The sequence below is a fragment of the Telmatherina bonti genome, assembly GCF_933228915.1.
Source record: "Telmatherina bonti genome assembly, chromosome: 19".
Taxonomy (NCBI): Eukaryota; Metazoa; Chordata; class Actinopteri; order Atheriniformes; family Telmatherinidae; genus Telmatherina; species Telmatherina bonti.
Genome location: NC_136617.1, coordinates 32,720,524 through 32,742,569, shown reverse-complemented (window position 1 = coordinate 32,742,569; position 22,046 = coordinate 32,720,524). Strand labels below are relative to the sequence as shown.

The window sequence follows — 22,046 nt, the reverse complement described above, 5'->3', positions numbered from 1 at the left end:
CATGTGATCTTCATGATTCCTTTGTCTCATACTGAAACAGAATCTTCCAACAGTGGTGTGTTTACTGTTTTTATTTTGGTGAACTTGTTGTTTTTAAAGTGCTGTATAAATAAAGTAGAGCTGGACTTGGAGAACACCACAAGAAACAGAACTTGTCATGTTTTAGCTGTGGTTTTGGTCTGATGATGTCACTGAACCAGAACATCTGAGGTCCATCCATGCTCCAAACTCTTCTTGTTGTTGGAGAATAAATAAACACTGACCAGGTGTACATGTGCATCTGTAGAGGTTTTGGTGAATTTTCATGGACTTTTCCGAACAGTATAAAACTGATGTCAGAATCGTTGTAGTGTGTGAAAGTGTCCACCAGAGGGCAGAAGACAAGCATCATGGAATACATTCAGAGCAAAGCTTTTTAGGACAGGTGTCCATAATCCTGGTCCCTGATGGCTTTCCAGGTGACTCTGCAGGAAAACACCTATCTCAGACTCAGACAAGCTCTGCTCATGTCTGCTTCATACACAACGATGTGAATCAGGTGCATTGCAGCTGTAACACTTGGAAAACCTGCAGTACACCGGCCCTCGAGGACCAGGATTTAGGATCACTGATTTCAGGATAAAATGATGACAAATGTCTCTGAAACTGGAGTTATTTTATGATTTTTATTTTGACTGTGTGAAGTTTCTGTCTGAATCCGATTTAATCAGCTTATAAGGGACTCAATAAAACCACTGAACAAGTGGAAATTGTCAGTTTCTAGACCTCATGGGAGGACACATCCAGATCAGTGGAGGACATTTCCATGGATGGATCACAACCAGATGAAGTCAACAGGACCATCATCTGCAAAAAGCAGAGACCCAATCCTGAGGTCCATATAAGTTATGAACAGAATCAGTGATAAAGGGCAGCCTTGGTGGAGTCCAACCCTCACCGGAAACTAATCCGACTTACTACCGGCAATGCAGACCAAGCTCTGAAACCTGTCGTACAGGGACCGGACAGCTCATACAAAGGGGGTCCGGTACCCCATACTCCCGGAGTACCCCCCCCCAGGAGCCCCCGGGGGACACGGTCGAATGCCTTCTCCAGGTCCACAAAACACATGTAGACTGGTTGGGAAAACTCCCATACCCCCTCCAGGACCCCAGAGAGGGTATAGAGCTGGTCCACTGTTCTGCAAAAAAAAAGACCTACAACAAAACTGCATTTATCAAATAAATTCAGCTTTTTTTAAAAAAATTTTTGATCAGGACTGTCAAAATTAAACGACTGATGCAGGTAAATGTGCTAAAATTAGCATCTTATTGTTGACACATAATAAAAAAATAATCTGAAAACTGAAATGTGAACGTGGCATTTTCTCGGTGAAAGCAGCAGTTTTTGGGCTCTCAGGTTCCTTCTCACAGCGAAGAGCTGAATCCACTCGACAGTTTTCCAGCCGCACATTCGGAGCTATGCTACAAAATGACGCCGGTTATGATCAGACAATTCCTGGTCCAGAAAGTAAAAGTCCAGTCCGGCAGCTGTTCCAACCAGTCGCCAAATGAGCTGGATTTGATGAGCAGAGTTTATTTGCCAGGTAAACAAGCCTGTTAGTGAAAACACCTGTTCTAAATGTACAGGTAGACCCAAAAACATGGCAGGACTTCTACTTTCTGGACCAGGAATTACCACCTCTGGTTATGATCGGGGGCGCGAACACAGACGCTTTTTAGGGGGACGTGACTCAGAAAGTTTTCTGCCACTGGTGTAATGAGCTGCTACTTCAATTTCACTGTCAACTGGTCTTACAAACTATAAAATGAGTTTGAGCTCCACATCTGTTAAAAGCTGTCAACCTATAGACCCCCCCCCCAACAAACACTCAGACACCAATAAGTGGACAAAACAACCAGGATTTTATTGCCATTGTGCATGAACTTTGACACTGCAGGTTTCACAGGGAGTGTGGTGGTGAGCCGACCTGCCAGTAGTGTGCTCCAGTCGCTCTCAGTGCTGGTTTTGTTGATGGCTTTAGCAACAAACTGTGTGCTGATCCAGCCTCCAAGCTCAAAACCAAAGGAATGCAAGATGAGACACTGTCAAAGAACGGGCAACATCTGGGAGGACGACACCTTTTTCTTTGTTTTTTTTTGTTTGTTTTTTTTCCTTTTTCCATATTATTGCACACACCTAGTTTACCAGTGCCGGGTATATGTGGGGCACTGGGAAAGCTATAACTCTTGGTAAGGTGCTGAAATGTCTTTAGAAACCACAACGTTGCATTGAGCCTCTGAAAGCCACATATATACAAAATAGTAAAGAACGTCAATGCGGCGATTCTACAAGCACACAAAGGAAATGTGGAATATGCTTCGCTCAGCACAGAATACACGACGTTTAGAAGGTTCTGTTGCTTAGTGGCAGCATCACAACAACACTCTGCAGCAGAAGTGAGAGTGAAGACAGGCCGCCGGGAACCTGCAGCCAATCAGCTCTCAGATCTGCAGCTGGTCTCCGGCAGCCATCGAATCGGAAAAGGCTGAGAGACGCTTCGGGAATGAATCACGTGACTTCACTTTGGAACAGACGCTGAAACCTCAGGAATGCATTTAATGGAAGTTTGTTTTCTCTTCTTTTTGGAACATCAGAGCAGAGTTTTAATGTAGACGCAGATCTCAGATCCGGGCTCAACAAACATTCACACTGTGGCGCTTTTTTTTTTTTTTTTTTACAGAAAACCGGTGTAAAAAACTTGTTTGTAAATAAAATTAAAACTAAAAAGTGAATTTGATTTGACTTCTGAGACGTTTAAATCTTCACAGGGGAAGTAAAACCATCTTTCTCTTTAACAAGGACTTAAATGTTAACTTTAAACCACTTCAGGAAGGTTTTATTTGTCCTGAAAGCAGATTTTAGAATCTGAATCGTTGCTGCTTCAGCTGCAGAAGTCTGAGAAACACAAATCAGCCGTTTGCTTGTATCGTGTGAAGCCTGTGTTGGGTGGTGCGATGGTCCTGAACAACACTGCAGCGTTCCCAGCAGAGCAGATAATGAGATGACATTGTTGACGCCTGCAACCTGCCGGCAATGCCCGACGCCGTGGGAGAAACCGAGAGATGGAGGAACCTCGGTTCTGATGACAAACACCATAAATCCATAAAAAAGAGCCGGTCCTTCAGGTGTCTGTAGGGAAAGCTGGATTCATGGACGCGATCTGTTCATGTTATTACGGCATATTTTCAGCTTTAAATCGGTGGAAACTGTGATTAAACACAAAAACATACCATCAAACATCATGAAGCTGCTACAACATGATGCTCATATCTCGCCACACCACCTAGCGCCGTGACATCGGACATGTGGCAAACAGCAGCGACTTGCAGCCGCAGGTGGCAAAACGACTTCCTGAATGTTCCAGATCGAGATAAATTCAACCTGCCTTTACCCTCAACACCTCACCGGTCATACCAGACGCACATAGATAAGAGACATGCTGGTGTTTACCAGCCGAATTGCGTCTTCTGCCCCCTGGTGGACATCGTTGGCACTACAGTAAGTCGTAAATGCAGAGTAGTTTGTTAAAAGGACCAAATACAGAGTTTTCTATCAGGTCAGGTGTTGAAGAGTTTCATCTCAGGTAAAATTCGTTACAAATCGACTTCAGCAGCTTCTGGACATCACGTTTAGATTTAAAATCAAAAGAAAGCAGCTTGAAATGAAGAAACGGACATGAATGAATGTTTGTAGAACCTCCGATCTGCATCTGTCTGATTCTGCTTCCATGTGGCAGCGATGCACATCTGCCTCCCACATCACCATCATCATCCTCATCATCGCCATCTAATAACCCTGAACATCTTCCAAGTCTCTGTCCAACATGCTCCGTGTGTGTGGTCGGTACGGTATTCCCGGCTCGGATCCAACCCCTCACCATCACCAGCCCAGTCCCAGACTGGACGGTGGAACAGGAAGGAGTGGGAATGAGGAAACGGCTGAATCAGTCCGGCTTGGTGGAGCTGACGAGATCTTTATGGGCATTCATTCCAGATTACCTGAGTATCGACTCTGATTGTGTAATACCTGAAGTAAAATCCGTTTCTGTTCCTTCGACCAAATCGTGTTTCTTCTGGGATCATTTGAGAGGGTTTACATGAGACCTGGTCGTGTAAACATAATCCTGAATAGTGCAGCAGGTTTTCCTGTTCATTACATCACACAGGAACACACAGTTTAAACAAGCGTTTTCTTTCTTCATATAGAGCTATACGTGTGTGTGGATATATATATATATATTATACACATATATATATATATATATATATATATATATTATATATATACACATATATATATATATATATATATTATACACATATATATATTTATATATTTATATATATATATATATATATATATATATATATATATATATATATATATATATATATATATATATATATATATATGTATGTATAAGTTTAGAGCTTATTCGTACTGTGAATGTTGAAACAGAAGACAACATATAATTTAGTCAGAAATATACTACCAGTTTAAACTGCATGCCCCCCCCCCCCCCCCCCCCCCCTCGCCCCATCCTCCCCGTCTTGCAGACGAAACCTGGGCTCCCTGCGACGCAGACATGATGCTGGACAGGACGTTAAGGTGGACAGTGGCGGCGGTGGAGATTAAGGGTCATAGTTGCTACGTCATGCAGAGATAGAAAGGTGTGGGGGGGTCTGCACAGAGACGGCGGCGCCCTGGCGGAGCAGGGGGAGGTGTTGGTGGTTGGTGCTCGCTCGTACGGTTCCCCGAGGCGGAGGCCGGCTCTGCTCGGCTCTAACTGATGGCTGCGCTGTCTGTTTGGGGCTCTGCAGTCTCTGAGGGCGAGCCGGGCTCCTCCGGCGGGGGGTCGTCTGTGCTGGTGCTCGTGGAGACCTGAGCGGGGACGCCGTAGAGCGAAGCGGCCCCCCGAGGCTCTCCATCCTCGTCCTCCTCTGGCTCAGAGGCCGGGATGAGGTGCAAGGCGCCGGGGAGCTTGACGGGGCAGAAGGCGGAGCCTGTCGGGATGAAGTTGACCTTGTTTTTGTCGGGGCAGGAGAAGAGGGGGGCCGACGCCGACTGGCGGGAGCTGCAGAGAGACGTTGGCAGAGTCAGGGCGACAGATTCCTGCAGCAGCAGACGATGAAACGGGCCTTACCTCATCTCCTCGAAGGCTTTGATCTTCTCGCAGCCCTCTGGAGGCTCCCGCTTGAACATGTAGCTGTTGTTGGGTTTGGGCGAAGAGGCGAACTTCGGCAGCGGTGAGCTGCTTCCGCTGTCTGAACACAAAACAGACGGGATGAAGCCGCTCGTCCACATTTCAGCAGGGCCGCGACTTTCGCTACGCACCTGTCATGTAAGTTTCAGGGCTTCCCGACTTCTCGCCACCGCTAAATGAAAGACGTTTGGGCTGCCGATGGTGTAGCAAAGTCTGGCGAATGTGCCGAGTCTTTCTGGCCAATTCCTTCTACTTTAACGGCTCGTCTGCTGGACGTACGGCCGTCCGGTGATGCTTTTCCATGTATCCCTGCTCCAACACAGCCGACTCAAATGAATGAGTGCAGAACCCAATAAGCTGTTAGATCCATTTAATTTGATTCAGGCGTGTTGAAGCAGGGATACATGGAAAACCTGCTGGACTGCGGCCCTCAGAGGATTTAAGCACCACTGCTCTACATGTTTAACCCTGCTATAGGTCAGCTTCCTGCGAGTACTGATCCTGTCATCGTCGTGGATCATGTAGGACACTTCCTGTATTTACGCGGATCAAATCGCTCAATGTGGAAGTCACATGACTTCAACAAGGCGTCGTTTCTCTTTGGTGTCCTGCACGTTTTAGAAGTTTCCCCGCTGAAACACACCTGACTCAGGCTCTGCACAACGCTGCTAATTACCCGTTGATCCCAGCAAAGTGTGTTGCAGTCGGGAAACCTCTAAAACCTGCAGGACACCAGCCTTCGAGTACCAGGATTGAGGATCCCTGCGTCTTGGGGCCACATCTTTAAAGGATTTGTTGTCAACATTAAACTCTCTGAATGCAGCTTCTGAATGTTTGTCAGCTTTTTCTTCGTCTCCGATTCATGATGATTGATGACAAAAGGTCGATTTGCTTCAATCCAATCAGAACAACGAGCGGGAGCATTCAGACTCTGAGGAAAGACATTAACAGCTGATGCAGCAGAGAATCACATAAACACAAGCGTGAAGCCTCCTGGATGTGTGGATTTAAAACACAGACTTCCATCCAGGCACCTTATGGCCCTCTTCCACAAACTCCAACTCAGTCCCTCCATCCGACACCAAACTACCTGGTTTGACCGTTTCCATGACAACTGAGGCACTCCAGTGCGATGCGGGCAGGTCGCCGTAGCAACGCGGCACAACAATGGAGGACGTGATGCTGCAGCTATGTATTGTTTTGACAATAGAAAATGTCTATAGTTTCATATGAGCATATATCGTTCACGCCACAATAAGGTGCTTTACTGGAGTTTTTTTTATGTCAAGATGTGCTTTAATATATAAACAAACATGAAGGAAGACGGTAGCAGACGCGTTTCATAGCAGTATAATTCACTAAAAGACGACCAGCCAACCCAAACTGATGAGTTTGTTCATAAAAGAGTGAAATTTCTGTCTGGATGCGGTTTGGATATAAAAAAGACCGACGTGGAACCGACAACAGACTAGCTCACAGTCCCAACAACGGACTCTGACACAACTAACTCATTTTATCACCTGGAATCAGGATAAAGAATCCAGAATACAGAAAAGAGTCAACGAGCAAAAGCAGCGTCAAGTGGAGGCGAAAGCTCATAATAAACTCCAGACCAAACGCTGCAGCAGGTATTTACCTGTGGAACGTCATACGGCCATAGTTCCCCCAGATGGAAGGAGATCACTGCTGCCGTTACCTAGCAACATCTGATACATAACTGATGACTGACACAACATTACACAGTTTTATATGGTTATGGGGATATGAAACGAGCTACATCGGGATGAGAGTTTGGTCATATCGCCCTTCATCGGCTACATTTCTACGGACCCCGACGTTTCCTCGGCCCACGTCGTACCAGACCATCTGTCTGTTGACAGGATTCTTTTTGGTCTCGTTGTTAATTTTCCCAACATGAGGATTAAATTCGACCTGCGTGGAAGAGGCAGGAACGTGGCGGAACTGATCGACAGGAACCATCTGTCAGTCGTTCTTCAGATGGAACATCAACGACACGCCTGACGTTAATGTGAAGAAGCAAGCGGCCATATTCTCCAACACTTGGACGTTTCTCACCTTTGTCTCGCTCGTACAGCAGATCCTCTGTGGAGTAAGGACTGCCGTCGTGCGATCCCGGCGGGCAGGCCGGCGAGGGGCATGGCGACAGGCTGGAGCAGCTGCTGGACCGCCCGGGGGCCGAGGGGGTCTGGGTGTCCACGCTCCGGGAACTGCTGCTGCGCTGCTGAGGAGGGAAGGGAGCTCGACGGCCGTCAGGAACCTCCAGGGACTGCGAGAGGAGACGCAGAAAGGAACAAAATCAGGTGAACAGACGGGTTTCCAGACAGCGAGATGCAGAAAAGGGGAAAACAAACCAACCTTGAGCTCCTCCTTCTCCCCGTTGTCTCTGATGAAGACCTTCTCCAGCTCGTGGTTGATGCCCTCCATGCTGCTGGGCACCCTGGAGATGGAGGGCTTTGGCACCGTGATGTTAGACAGCGGCATCTGGGCCGACTTCGACATGGAAAGCTGCTGCACACACAGAGGAGACGAATAAAAACACGGACTTCACTTCGTCTGGAAACGGACGCTTCAAATTCTCCTGGAATGGTTCCAGAGATCTTCAGAGTCGCAGAAGAAACAACCGGACCAGCTGATATGACCAATGATCAATGATCAGGAATGACTTTTTTGTGTTCCGGCAGACCTGAAGAAGCCTCTGACTGAACACTGTAGCTTCCCACCTGTTGTGTGGAGCAGTGCTTCATGCCCTGCAGGCATCCTCTAAAGATAAGGCTCGAAAACTAGCAGAATGTCTATAAATAAAGAGGATAGAGTGTTTTAGGTAGATCCGCTGACAGATCACCTCCTAGCCGACAATCCGCTCCTCCTGCCAAACACAGCACAAGTTACGTCTCTGTTGTTTAAGCAGCGCTGCGTCTAAAACAAACGTGTTGCCTCTTCCTAAATACTCAAAGTCCACACATGGACTGTGTTTCTGAGATGTTTTACCGAAGCACGTTGCAGCGTTTCAACACCTGTCCAAAGCTCCGGCTTCTTCTGCTTATGACATACGAATCAGCAAAGTAAATTACAGACTGCAAACGTCTGGAAAACTGGTCAGGAAGGCTGGTTCTGTCCTCAGCAGAAGTCTGGACCCTGTCAGAGCTGTGGTGGAGCAGAGGATGAGGAGAAAACTTCAGGGGATTTTGGATAATGAAAAGCATCCCCTCCATAACACCCTGGAAGGACAGAGGAGCAGCTGCAGAGAGAGACGGATCTGTCTTCCATGCAGGACTGAGAGGTTCAGAAGGTCCTTCATTCCAGCAGCAATTAGACTGTTTGATATTAATCTTTCATTAATTTATCTTTTTTTTTTTTTTTTTTTTTTTTTTTTTTTTTAAAGGAGCTGTTGGAACAGCCTGAGTTTCCCCCCTGCAGATGAATAAAGTATCTATCTATCCATCCATCCATCCATCCATCCATCCATCTATCTATGTAAATCAGGGGTGCCCAAGTCCGGTCCTGGAGATCTACCATCCTGCTGTTTTTAGGTGCAACCCTTCTCCAACACACCTGAATCAAATACGTGGCTGTTTATCAGGCCTCTGCAGAGCTGAAGGACATGCAGAAGAGGAATTCAGCTGTTTGACTCAGTTGTGCTGGACAGGGGTTGCATCTAAAGGTTGCAGGATGGTAGATCTCGAGGACTGGACTTGGGCACCCCTGATGTAAATGGTCTCAAGTCTGCCCTCTGCTGGACTCTCAGGTCAGTGTCGCAACAACAAACGTTCCATCCACCGCCTTAAATCCACAACATGAACGTGTTCTTGTTGACAAACCTTATGAAAGACATCACATTTATTTTAGTTCTTTTAACAATGACATGGTAACCCCTCCCCTGAAATGATCCTGTGATCCCCGTGGGAGCCCCGATCCCCAGAATCACTGATATAGGAAGTCTTAACCCTCAGAACTCGGTCAGATCCTCAATGGCTATCGTTTCTATTGTCAGTGATTTCTCAGGAACGAAGGGCAATGTGGAACTGTGACGGTCATGTGACCCCCCAGCTGGTCTACGGAGGTTTTCCAGCATGTCTATCCATCCAGGAGGTTTACAGTCCAGACACAACATGTAGGGTTTATTCAGAGACGATAACACTTTTATTTATCACACCTTAATCACTAAGAGACCTCTATTTTCACCTGGACATGATGATGAAGACACTTCCTGTCAGACTTTCCACCAATCAGAGAGCTTAAACTGATGGTAACGTCCAATCAGGAGCAGCCAAAGATCAACAAGTGATGAGAAAAGCAGGAAAATAATGATCCTCTATGGCTGGAATAAAGCCAAGAAGCAGCTGAGGTGGAGTTGGTTTAGTGAGGTAAACAGTAGCAGGAAGAAGTGTGTAAACATGTAAACAGTGTGTGTGTGTTTCAGACGTGAGAGAATGATGTGCAGATGGGAAAAAGGCTCATTGCTGATCTGTGTGTGATTTCTACAAACGTCTGTTTACTGGGATGAAGAGGAATCAGCAAGCAGTTCCACGTGGAGCAGAAACAGCTGATCATACCTGGATGTGTCCTGCTGCTGCGTAGATCTGGACGGTGGTTCTGGTCAGACCCGGCTGGGCGATGACGTTACGCTGAAGGGGGGAGAGTCGGTCTTTGTCTGGAGTGTGATGGACTGCTTGTTTGCTGCGATGGAGCCGCTGCCGGAGCCTGGCGATCTGAGAAGACACGTCAGCAGAAAGGCAAGATTTTACACCCAGCCTGAAACGACATGTCACCCCACAGTTCTGTTCATGTTCACACGCTTCCAGCGACCCGCAGGAGGTGCAGCTGGAAGTCCTGCAGGACAACAACAGTCCAGCAGGTGTCCCCGGTCCCCCTGAGACAAGCGTCCCCTCCTGCAACGGTGGATCTGGACATTATTCCTCGTACTGAGCAGACCAGTGAGGTTTTCCACACTGCAGGGCTGCATGTCAGAACATGTCCAGACACGCCTTCTGTCCTGAAACTGACCTGGAAACACGCACCAATCATGGCTTTGTGTCAAAATCCTGTAATGTGATCTCTAAACCAGGTCCACACGATGGTCCGGCAAGTTTTTCTGTCCCTCTGAGACCTTACTGAGTCCACAGGTGCAGTGGGAACAGGTGAGGAGGAGATACACCTGCTGCTCACATTTCACTCCTCTGGGTTTGTGGTTCTTAGCTCCTGGATGTGTTTCTGATCACAGATATGATAAGAAACACAGGAAGTGAACACAGAGACGGAGATACACCGGCTCAGTCCGACCGTCTGATACCATAATCTGTCTCCCACCACAAACACAGGACGAAACAATGCTGTGGAATGTGGTGCAGCGGGAAGCTGTCTGGGGGACCGCTTTCACTGCTGCACCGGTAAACCTGCAGGAGAGCGGCTGTTTGAGGGGGGACCGCTTTCACTGCTGCACCGGTAAACCTGCAGGAAAGCGGCTGTTTGAGGGGGGACCGCTTTCACTGCTGCACCGGTAAACCTGCAGGAGAGCGGCTGTTTGAGGGGGGACCGCTTTCACTGCTGCACCTGTAAACCTGCAGGAGAGCGGCTGTTTGAGGGGGTACCGCTTTCACTGCTGCACCTGTAAACCTGCAGGAGAGCGGCTGTTTGAGGGGGGACCGCTTTCACTGCTGCACCTGTAAACCTGCAGGAGAGCGGCTGTTTGAGGGGGGACCGTTTTCACTGCTGCACCTGTAAACCTGCAGGAGAGCGGCTGTTTGAGGGGGGACCGCTTTCACTGCTGCACCGGTAAACCTGCAGGAGAGCGGCTGTTTGAGGGGGGACCGCTTTCACTGCTGCACCGGTAAACCTGCAGGAGAGCGGCTGTTTGAGGGGGGACCGCTTTCACTGCTGCACCGGTAAACCTGCAGGAGAGCGGCTGTTTTAAGGGGGGACCGCTTTCACTGCTGCACCGGTAAACCTGCAGGAGAGCGGCTGTTTGAAGGGGGACCGCTTTCACTGCTGCACTGGTAAACCTGCAGGAGAGCGGCTGTTTGAGGGGGGACCGCTTTCACTGCTGCACCGGTAAACCTGCAGGAGAGCGGCTGTTTGAGGGGGGACCGCTTTCACTGCTGCACCGGTAAACCTGCAGGAGAGCGGCTGTTTGAGGGGGGACCGTTTTCACTGCTGCACCTGTAAACCTGCAGGAGAGCGGCTGTTTGAGGGGGGACCGCTTTCACTGCTGCACCTGTAAACCTGCAGGAGAGCGGCTGTTTGAGGGGGGACCGTTTTCACTGCTGCACCTGTAAACCTGCAGGAGAGCAGCTGTTTGAGGGGGGACCGCTTTCACTGCTGCACCGGTAAACCTGCAGGAGAGCGGCTGTTTGAGGGGGGACCGCTTTCACTGCTGCACCTGTAAACCTGCAGGAGAGCGGCTGTTTGAGGGGGGACCGTTTTCACTGCTGCACCGGTAAACCTGCAGGAGAGCGGCTGTTTTAAGGGGGGACCGCTTTCACTGCTGCACCGGTAAACCTGCAGGAGAGCGGCTGTTTGAGGGGGGACCGCTTTCACTGCTGCACCGGTAAACCTGCAGGAGAGCGGCTGTTTGAGGGGGGACCGCTTTCACTGCTGCACCGGTAAACCTGCAGGAGAGCGGCTGTTTGAGGGGGGACCGCTTTCACTGCTGCACCGGTAAACCTGCAGGAGAGCGGCTGTTTGAGGGGGGGCCGCTTTCACTGCTGCACCGGTAAACCTGCAGAACTTTCCCTCATCAAACTAAAACTTCCATCAGTGGAACTTCAGAAGGATCACTGATGATCCAAACTAATAATTCTGCTGCTGCTCCTCTGTGCAGCTGCACCTCTCTGCTTCGTTCCCCATCCCGCTGCTCTTCCTCCTCGTCTTCCTCCTCTGCAGCTGTAACATGGAGGATAGCTGCGCTGCCAGATCGCATCGTCCCTTTTACTGCAGGAGGAGGAGAAGCAGCTGGGACCCGGCTCGCCGTGGGGAAGCCAGGAGGCGTATCTGCTACACAGCATCAGCTGGGTGGAGCTGAGAGAGTCTGATGTCCTTTAAAAACCATCAGCAGCATAAGCTTCATGTACCACAGCTACCTGAAAACACGAGGTTAAAGAATCAGAACATCTCTGGACGTCAGAAAACACAGAAACACCTGATCTGATCGTTTCTAAATATCCCGTTAGCCTGAAAGGTTCACATGGTGGGAAAACCCATCAACAGAAGCCAGGCGGTCAGCTGACTGTGTCCACTAGCTAACCCAGAGGTCGGCAACTCCAGTCCTGCAAATGTCAGGAGTTTCACTGCTCCAACACACCTGGCACACATCAGCGTTAGCAGAGCTTCACATTAAACTCTGCACAAGTCTGCATTAGCCATTAATTTAAATCAGGTGTGTTGCAGCAGGGAAACTCCTACCGCTGATCTACAACAACACAAAGTGAGCAGAATGAGCTCAGTCAGACACGTGAAACAGCTGATAAGCTGCAGAGTAGAGCCGTTATACGAAACCGTCCTCCTGTTTTCAGCCTAAAAGTGAGGAGCTATGGAGATGAAGGGTGTGCAAGTAGGGCTGCTCGATTGTGGCAAAAATTCTAACCACGATTATTTTGACTGAAATTGAGATCTCGATTATTTAACAACATTAATATAGTTAACATTAAACCGTGACTTTTGAACAATGTCTTTAGGATTCCACATATTTTAGAAAACAAACAAATAACATGAAGTTTTGTCTTAACAAAGTGTAAATACTGATGTAAACTGAATAGATAAATATAAATAAGGATTAAACAACGCTGCGAGTCGTGGTTTTCTAGACTCCGTGTCGTGCATTATGACCGTCTAATGCACGGTTCAGAGTTGTTTAATCCGCTTATGCCATGGTCCCACACAGTAAATATTTCATAACAAATTTGTATTTCTTTTTGTACATTTGCTAAATATACTAAATTATACAAACTATTTAATGTTGGCCTGGATGTAGTTTTTATGCCAAACAACCGCTGTCAGGCTGCAGCGCGTTTCTTTGATTCACCTGTTAAAAGACAGAGCTGACAGAGTTTGGGAGATCATTCCACCATCGTGGAACAACAGAGGAAAAGAGTCTAGCTGGTGATTTAGTCCCACGTTGTGGTGGTAACACGAGGCGTCTTTCACAGGTGGAACGTAGCTGTCGAGTGTAGGTCTGGATTAGGGAGTGAAGGTAGACGGGAACCGTTTGAGTTATTGTTTTGCAAAGCAAAGCTTTAAATTCAATGCGTGCTGCGACCAGTGAAGTGCGATTAGCAGCGCAGTGACATGTGCTTGTTTGGGTTGGTTGAAAACCAGACGTGCTGCGGCGTTCTGGATCATCTGCAGAGGTTTAACAGAGCATGCAGGCAGACCTGCCAGTAGGGAATTGCAGTAATCGATGCGTGAGATGACCAGAGCCTGAACCAACAGCTGAATTGTGTGTTCTGGCAGGTACGTCTGATTCTCTTGATGTTGTAGAGAGCATATCGGCAGGTACGGGCAACCAAGGCAACATGGACCTTAAAGGTCAACTGGTCATCCACCATGACACCAAAATTCCAGGCAGCAGGCATAGGAACAAGTGTGACAGAGTCAAGCTTCACACTTAATTGCGGATGTAAGGAAGGATTGGCTGGGCAGTCAATGAGCTCTGTCTTGGACAGATTGAGCTGAAGATGGCGACCTGCTGGCTGATGTGGTCTGAGTTGTTCAGGCATTGCATAGCTGACTTACGTGATGTCACAGAGCTTTCTATGTTATCCAGGAAGGACTGCGTCTCTGAACAGAGGAATATCCGCCACTTCTGGACCAATCTGCTGCTTCACACCAGCTTCTACACAACCAGGGAGATGAACGAGTATAGAAGTTCCTGTGTGGAAGCAGTTGGGTTGCAAACCTCTCGTGATAGACCCTGCGTCGTTTCTGCTCCTGGAAACATGACTTGACGTTTTTATAGCATCGTTGCTACGTGTGTTTGATGTAAACAAACCGTGCCTGGTGTTGTGTTGAAACATGCTACCTTGTTGAAACATCCTACCTCAGGCTAAGTTCACAGGCGAGTCAGTCAGTCGGTGCGACCCCTATCAGAGTCACACTGTTGTGTTTTCAACATGTAGTCTAAAGATGATAACTGCTGCAGAGGCAGCGTGAAACTGTGAATATATTTACAGGTTAGACGCCTTCACAGTTTGAATGAATGTTTTCACTGTGAAGGCATCTTCTATAACCACAAACTCAAAGTGGATTAAACATGCTGTTCTATTAGAATACATAAAATATAGATGAAATGAAATCAGCTTATTTTACAACACAAAGATCCAGCAGTGAAACAGAGCGAAGGGTAGCATGGATTCACGTTTCGATGGGCAGGATGGCGTGTTAAAAGCCCCTCCGTGACAACAGCAGGATGAAATGTGGCAGAAATCAAGGTCACTTGGAAAACATATGTGTTCTGATGAGTCGGGGTTGTCGTACCTCTTTGAGCTGGTCGGTGCTGCTCCAGGATGCAGAGCACTGGTGTGAGCTCCTCGTGTTTCCACGTCTGTCACTCCAACATCCAGAAGTCTTGTAGGAACATGAAGAAAATATTTAATGATATAAATGTGAATTTTTAGGCTAATTCCCTATGATGTAATAGCGTTTATATTTATGCTAATGAGTTCCTTATAATTTATTAGAGTTCATATTTATACTAACGAGTTCCCTATGATGTAACAGAGTTTATATATATATATATATATATATATATATATATATATGTATATATATATATATATATATATATATATATATATATATATATATATATATATATGTGTATATATGTGTGTATATATATATATACATACATATATATATATATATATATATATATATATATATATATATATATGTGTATATATGTGTGTATATATATATATACATACATATATATATATATATATCTATATATGTGTGTGTGTATATATATATGTGTGTGTATATATATATATATATATATATATATATATATATATACACACACACACATATATATACACACACACACACACACATACACATATATATATATATATACACATATATATATATATATATATATATATATATATATATATATATATATATGTATATATATATGTATATATATATGTATATATATATATATATATATATATATATATATATATATATATATATATATATGTAAGCTTATGAGTTCCTGAGGATGTCATAGAGTTCATATTTATGTTGAGTTCCCTACTATGTAATAGAATTCATATATATGCTAATGAGTTCCCTGCAATGTACTAAAGTTTACATTTATGCTAATGAGTTCCCTGTCATGTAATGGAATTCATATTTATGCTAATGAGTTCCTAATTATAGTATGTAATATAGTCTCCCTTTTCACTACTTTTCTGTCATTAATAAAAAATTGTCAAAAATAAGCTGAAAATGCAAAGCGACTTGGCAGCTGTCAGATGATGTTTAAACCCGGGGAAGGATGTGAATAAAAATAATTAATCAACTACAGGGTTTTTAATTAATTATGTTTTAATCGCAACATTAATGCAAACTCTGGTTCCATTGATGTCTGGAAAATTACATTTAATTGTTTTTACATACAGACCAGTAAAAAAGAGAATTTTTTCCTGGCCTGCCGCTAACGGAGGACAGTAAACAATACCTGCTTTCACGTTACTCACCAGAAGTCTCTAATATCACTAGAAAAAGTTGCTGGAGTTGTCAATAGTCATTTTTTATTTGAAAAGACTCACTAGTTGTGTGTATCAGTTTTATCGGTATTTATGGAAACTGTGTATTGACAAACGTTCCGCATTCTGTGATTAAATGTGCTAATTTATTTTACATGCTAATTTTTCTGTAATGTATATCTTAAAGTCCCGCCCAGAGTTTAAACTGGTTTAAACTGGTGGGAAATCACTGTGTTTTGGAGCCCCTAGTGGATGAAGGGGGAACTGCAGTTTTTGGCACTTAGGCTTCACTTTTAACTGCCGGAGGCTCCGCCCAAGCTTTCATCTAGGGTCTATGGTCATAACAGACGTTATCCTTCACGGACTGTCTTTAGAGAAGAAGTGAGGGCAGCTCTATGCATCTGCTGTGTGTGTGTGTGTGAGACGAGGGGCGGTAACTCAAGTCCCTTCAACAGCAGTTAATAATACGACCTTTTAGAGCTTTAAAGCTAAAGTGTCCATTCTGTCCGTCTGTGCTTTAAAACCACAACCTCATGTCCGCATCACTTCCTGAAACTACGCAGACCCTGGTGCGTTGAGCTAACACCGTTAAAAGGGCTTTACGTTAACATTAATGCATTAACTTTGCTTTGCAAACTTATGAGTTAAACATAAAGATGAAAATCTTTGTAGATTGTGCTCACCTGTGTGGATTTATCTTTCATACAAGAGGAGTGATCTACATGGGGGTCCCGAGGCCACTGCCCGGTGAGGTAGGGTCCGTTGATTGTGAAGATCGCAATATGACCCCTGAGCTCCGGACCAGCTGGGACTTTTCTGCTGCACAGATGAAACGAAGAAGGAGAAGATGTGTAAGACTCGGGTAGGAAGACATGCTTAGACATAGACGAGACCTGATGCGGCAACCTGTTGCTTGGTTTTCTTCTCTTTGCTAGTGGCTGTGGAAGTACTTCTCTCCAGTTTCTAGAAAACCGTGCGATTAATACTCAGATGTTTGTTTGTTTGGCAGCCAGTTAGCCTTGTTAGCAAGGTAACAGTGAGGCGCTTCAGTGGTCATCTGGTGTATTCATGTTTATTTTGTGCTTTACTTAACAGTCCTTAGTCCAGATTCAGCATCATGTTTCCTAGGAGGGATACCTGAAAGTAAATGATGATGTTGCTGCCAATCCCACGTGTGTTGTCATGACGCCTCTGGATCAATATTCCAGTAGTAATCCATCTGCTTTGGCCTCGACTCCAACAATAGAGAATTAAACATGGCGGAAAGCTGGGCCACCAGCTACAAATCCAAAGGATTACAGGTACACTCATGGGACTAAATTAGACTTGGCCGAATTATTCTAACAGTCTTAAGTAGCTCACAAAGGTAAAAAAGCCTCAAATCCCGGGAAGAATATCTCTTTTCACTCCATCTTTTCAGCTCATTAACAGACACCAAAGCCGTGTTCTTCAGGTTTGTTTATCGCCAATGCCAAAAAACCAACCTTTGTCTTAAAATAAAGGAAGCGGACTATAACAAAAAGTCACTTCCTGCAGTTTGCATATGATAGAAGGAATCAGGATCCACACAATAAAAGGAAGTGATGAAAGAAAACAAGAATTACTCGACATACAGACAAAAACAATACTTGTAACGTTTGTAGAACGAGGTCAGATCCGTGCAGGTCATTCATCATCGTCAGGAGTGAAATATAACAAAGTGTTGTTTGTGTCAGCTCTTAATATACCGTTGGAGTACAAAGAAAACCGCAATGTCTGTTTTTGTTCCACTTTCGTATGTGGATAAGATCGTATGCTAAATTTCAAAAGTTTTCCTTTCTTCTGAGTCGTCACACAAACTGCAATCAAATCTGTGGGCGTATTAAAGGTGGTCACATTCTTGCAGCGATCTGCTCGATTGTCACCCCCCTCCTCTTTTTAGACATCTACGCACTGTGGGAAATGAAAGAGAAAAAAAACAAGCCCAGGAAGAATCGGTTGTTTAAAAAAAGCAACACTATTTAACTGTCAGATTTTCACCCTAAAAAACAGCATCCATCTTCCTCCTGTCTCTTCTCTAAGGTCTCTCCAGCTGGTAAAAGTCAGTCTGAAGTTGACTCATCTAATCTCTTGTTCTGTCCCTTTCTTCAGTTCTCCTTTTCTCTCACTCTGTTAATCTTTTTTCTTCAGTTTATCTCATGAATCAGGCATGACGCGCGTTAAAAACAATTATGTTGATATCTAGTTGCTGGCATGTGATGCTGTGCTGGAAAACGACGCTTTGGGCTGAAAACAGGATGTTCCTCTGCATCAGGACGCTGCAGATATGTACATGTCAGAATGCCATTAAAACAAGTCAGAAGTGCAGCGTTTTAAGGTCAGGAAGTTAAACGGCGACTTCAACATGGAAGAATTGCAATCAGATAAATTGTTCTGATTCTGCAGTGTTTGACTAATCTAATGTAAATAGTTTATAAAAAGGAAGGTCAAGCACTTCGGGACAGAGACATAAATATGTCTACAAAAGTCATTTCTAATGCATGGTACACCTTCGCTCTACTTTACTCTACTCTGTTCTTTGCACAGAAACACAGGTCACCTTCCCATCCATCCTTATTCTAATGCAGGGTTGCAGGGAGCCTATCCTGGCTGCTGCTAGGAGAGGCAAGGGACACCCTGGACATGTCTCCAAGTCCATCACAGAGCCAATACAGTGGCTGCATTTGTACTGCAAGCAAACGCGACCCAGATCTGATTTTTTTTTTTAACTCGTGTGATGTTTTCATGCAGTCTGAACAGCACAAATTTGCCATCCAGCTGTGTTCACCAGCTGCCAACAAGCTAACTTAATGTCACTTCAGTCCATCTTTCTGGATCATCAGAACAACTTCAGCTAATCCATCACAGCAGCATGGGGAAGCAGGAGAACTGGTCTGCTGCAGTCCAGCCCTTACACCAGTACCAACACATCTGGAGCATCAAGAGGCGCAGAAATCCAGCAACAAGGTCCAGTAGAACAGCTGGAATCCAGCAGATCTCCTCCCAGATGTTTACAGACAGATGTTAGAAGAAGAGGAGGAGATGCTAACGATGCTAAACATCATCCTGGAACAACGTTTACAGCCATCAGATTCACAATCAGCTGATATTTTCCCTGAAATGATAAAAAAAAAAAGTCTGTTTCTGCATCGGAATCTGGGAATAAAAATATGAGGTGGTGAGATTTGGAAATCATTCTGGAAATTCTGGTTTTATCTGAGGTTGTAAAATGATGAGAATGATTAATATACAGGATATTTAGTTCAGACAAAGAGATTTATTTAGAAGAACAAGCACAGCTCAACCTGATAAAAACCTTCTACTTCCTGTCTGTGTTATATGTGACTGCAGGAACCAGTAAGCAGCTACCTGCAGACCACTGAAGAAGGCCCAGCGCTGAGCTGTGGTTTGATGTTACATACGCTAGCAGCTTTTGGCTTTTTACCAGTCAGATTCCATCGAATCACACGTTTCAGTTCGGCTTCGTCGGTTCCTCCTGAAGTTTGTGACAGCTACAACAATGCTAACAATACAAAGTCGGCCCACTCCTTCTTTAAAGCAAAGCCTGAAGCTACTGCTAATCAGAAACTGAACATTTTACAGGAGAAAACTGGAAAGCAGTAATGCAAAACTGATTTAGAGGAATTCCAGACATCTTTTCAGACATTTTAATTGTTAGAAGAAAACAAACTTCCACGTTTTATTTTTACTAAAAGCAGAATAAAAGAAGTGTTTATGGGTATTTATTCTACTTTTTTCCTATTTAAATGAGATATTTTGTGTATTTTTGGGGCCCTGATGTGTTCGTGGGTCAATGACATGACGCCTAATTATTCTGTCCAGATGGGTTTTTTTTTTTAATTATAAAAAGATTTAAACAGACAAAATTATACAATCTATATGTAGTGTCTCTCCTATATATGTAGTCACTTCAAATGTTAAAAAAAATCAGGAGTTATTTGTAATTTTCTGTACTTTAAGTGTTACGACTGTCCAACCATGTCTGATGCTATGAAAACTTCTTTTAAATTAATCTAAATCTATTACAATATATTTTCTTCCCTATTTGGCATGAAGTGTTTTGTATTCCTGTGCAAAATTGCAGTGCTTTTGCAGTTATATTTCTCTCATAATATACAAACAAACTTTGTCCAACAGTATCCATTTCATTAAATGTCATGTGGTGCGACCACCAAGAAATGTCCACTTTGGGAACTTTTATTTTGGAATCTACTCAAGGCAGGAAGTGGCATCATCCCTCATTTTGTCACAGAGCTGGGAAAGCAAAAAGAAGGTTTGTGACTCTTTCAATTTAAAAAAAAAAAAAAAAAAAAAAAAGAGAATGTAATGGAGTTGCCACATTTGGATATCATGTGGTATGACCTAAAAAAACAGACTAAATTAAAGCTTTTTCCAGAAATATATATTTTTATTACAAATTTCAGAATGGCCTTTTATGAGAAACTAGCTAACTTTGTATATGTGGCTAATCCTGTCTCATTAAGATTTAGCTCAACTTGAAAATGTCATGTGGTGCAACCACTGCAGATCGTTTTCCATCATAGATATATGTCCTGAATTGGCAGCTTTTGTGGTCATGGTATTCAGTAGATGATTGATAAACTTTATGTACTTAATTTTTAGTATTTGAATTTTTTAAGATATCCGTGATTTTGCTAGTATTTCAGAAGTCATCGTTAGTTGATCTTCGTACGGAATAAGAAAAAACATGAAAAACATGCCATTACACTTTGGTAATTATGCAGTTAATATCCATTTATTATTAACTCATTTTAATTCATCTCACCAGAAGCCACTGCCAAGCAAAATAAAAAGTGTGTGTCAACTCTGACCCTGCAGTGAGAGCAGAGTACCTCGCCAGGAGAAAAGAAAGATGTGTTCAAATCTTTCAAAAATTGAAAACAATAAATAAAGTAACTTGCAGGACATATTTCTGTGTGGTTCTCATTACCCAGAGGAATTTTTTTCATTAAAATATTCACTGTCATCTAATAGTTGTCTAAAATAAAAATAGACTAGAGATTTATGGAATGACACTATATTACATTATTGTAATATATTGTATTACAATATATTCATACATACCAATTCATATAACAATACAATATATTACAGATAATGTGCCCATGTTATCGGCCAGTGAAAGTTGATTTGAGGGACACCACCGACGACCCTTTAAGCACTCCCGAGCAACCAAAGCAACAACCTCTTCAAGACTTGAATGGGAAGTTTGTCATTGTCACCTATGATGAACTTCCCTATGTTGGCCAGGTCCTTCAGGTTGTAGGAGAGGAAGTACAAGTTACCACCATGCGGCAGTCAGGAGAAAAAAAAACTTGTTCCTGGGGCCACAAGTGCCAGATATTTTACATTACTACATTGCAGAACCTGAGCCAGCAACCTCACGCTACTCGAAGTTGACCAGCCAAGACTGGGCAAAGTTCAAAGAGGCCTGGGGTTAGCGTGACATATGCTTACGTCCACATGTACACGTGCACACACACACACACACACAAAATCATATCTGTTATCTGTTTATGAAATGAAATTAAATGTTAGTGTTCAGGTTGTCCATGTGAGAATTGGGCAAAGTTCAAAGAGGCCTTGGGTCAGCGGTACTTGTGCCAGTATGCACACACAGACACACACAATTTGATTTTTATATGTTTCTGAATTGAAACATGTGCACACTTCACACAGTACTATGCTTCTTTGGAATTACTTCTTTTGGAATTAAATGTTTGTGTTAATGTTCATGTTTGAAATCTTAATAAAATCTGGTTTAAATATTAACTTTGCCTGTTAATATTTCTTGTCTTTTTAATTAGATTTTTAATTATACAAGGTCTTCAGTTCATTTGGTGCGACCACCTATCATGTGCTGCAACCAATATGAAAAATAAATACATTAAATCCAAACTAAAATATTTCATTTCCTTAACTAAAACATTAATAATTGATACAATATGCTGAAGTTAAAGGTATTTTAAAAACATTTTTATCAGCATTGTGCAATTTACAGAAAAGAG

The 22,046-nt window shown here is 44.0% G+C and overlaps 1 protein-coding gene across 1 annotated transcript in view; it reads right to left on the bottom strand.

Moving 5' to 3' along the window:
- Positions 1-4,615: 4,615 nt before the first annotated feature.
- The window catches only part of glcci1a (glucocorticoid induced 1a), a gene marked incomplete at its 5' end in the record, with an annotated part of 29,382 nt that continues 11,951 nt past the window's right edge, over positions 4,616-22,046 (bottom strand). Inside the window, 7 exons of the mRNA XM_079258784.1 lie at positions 4,616-5,116; positions 5,186-5,306; positions 7,322-7,532; positions 7,622-7,774; positions 9,820-9,975; positions 14,735-14,824; positions 16,662-16,797. Coding sequence (XP_079114910.1) covers positions 4,825-5,116; positions 5,186-5,306; positions 7,322-7,532; positions 7,622-7,774; positions 9,820-9,975; positions 14,735-14,824; positions 16,662-16,797 — 1,159 coding nt within the window. The 3' untranslated portion in view covers positions 4,616-4,824. The remainder of the gene's footprint in view (positions 5,117-5,185; positions 5,307-7,321; positions 7,533-7,621; positions 7,775-9,819; positions 9,976-14,734; positions 14,825-16,661; positions 16,798-22,046) is intronic.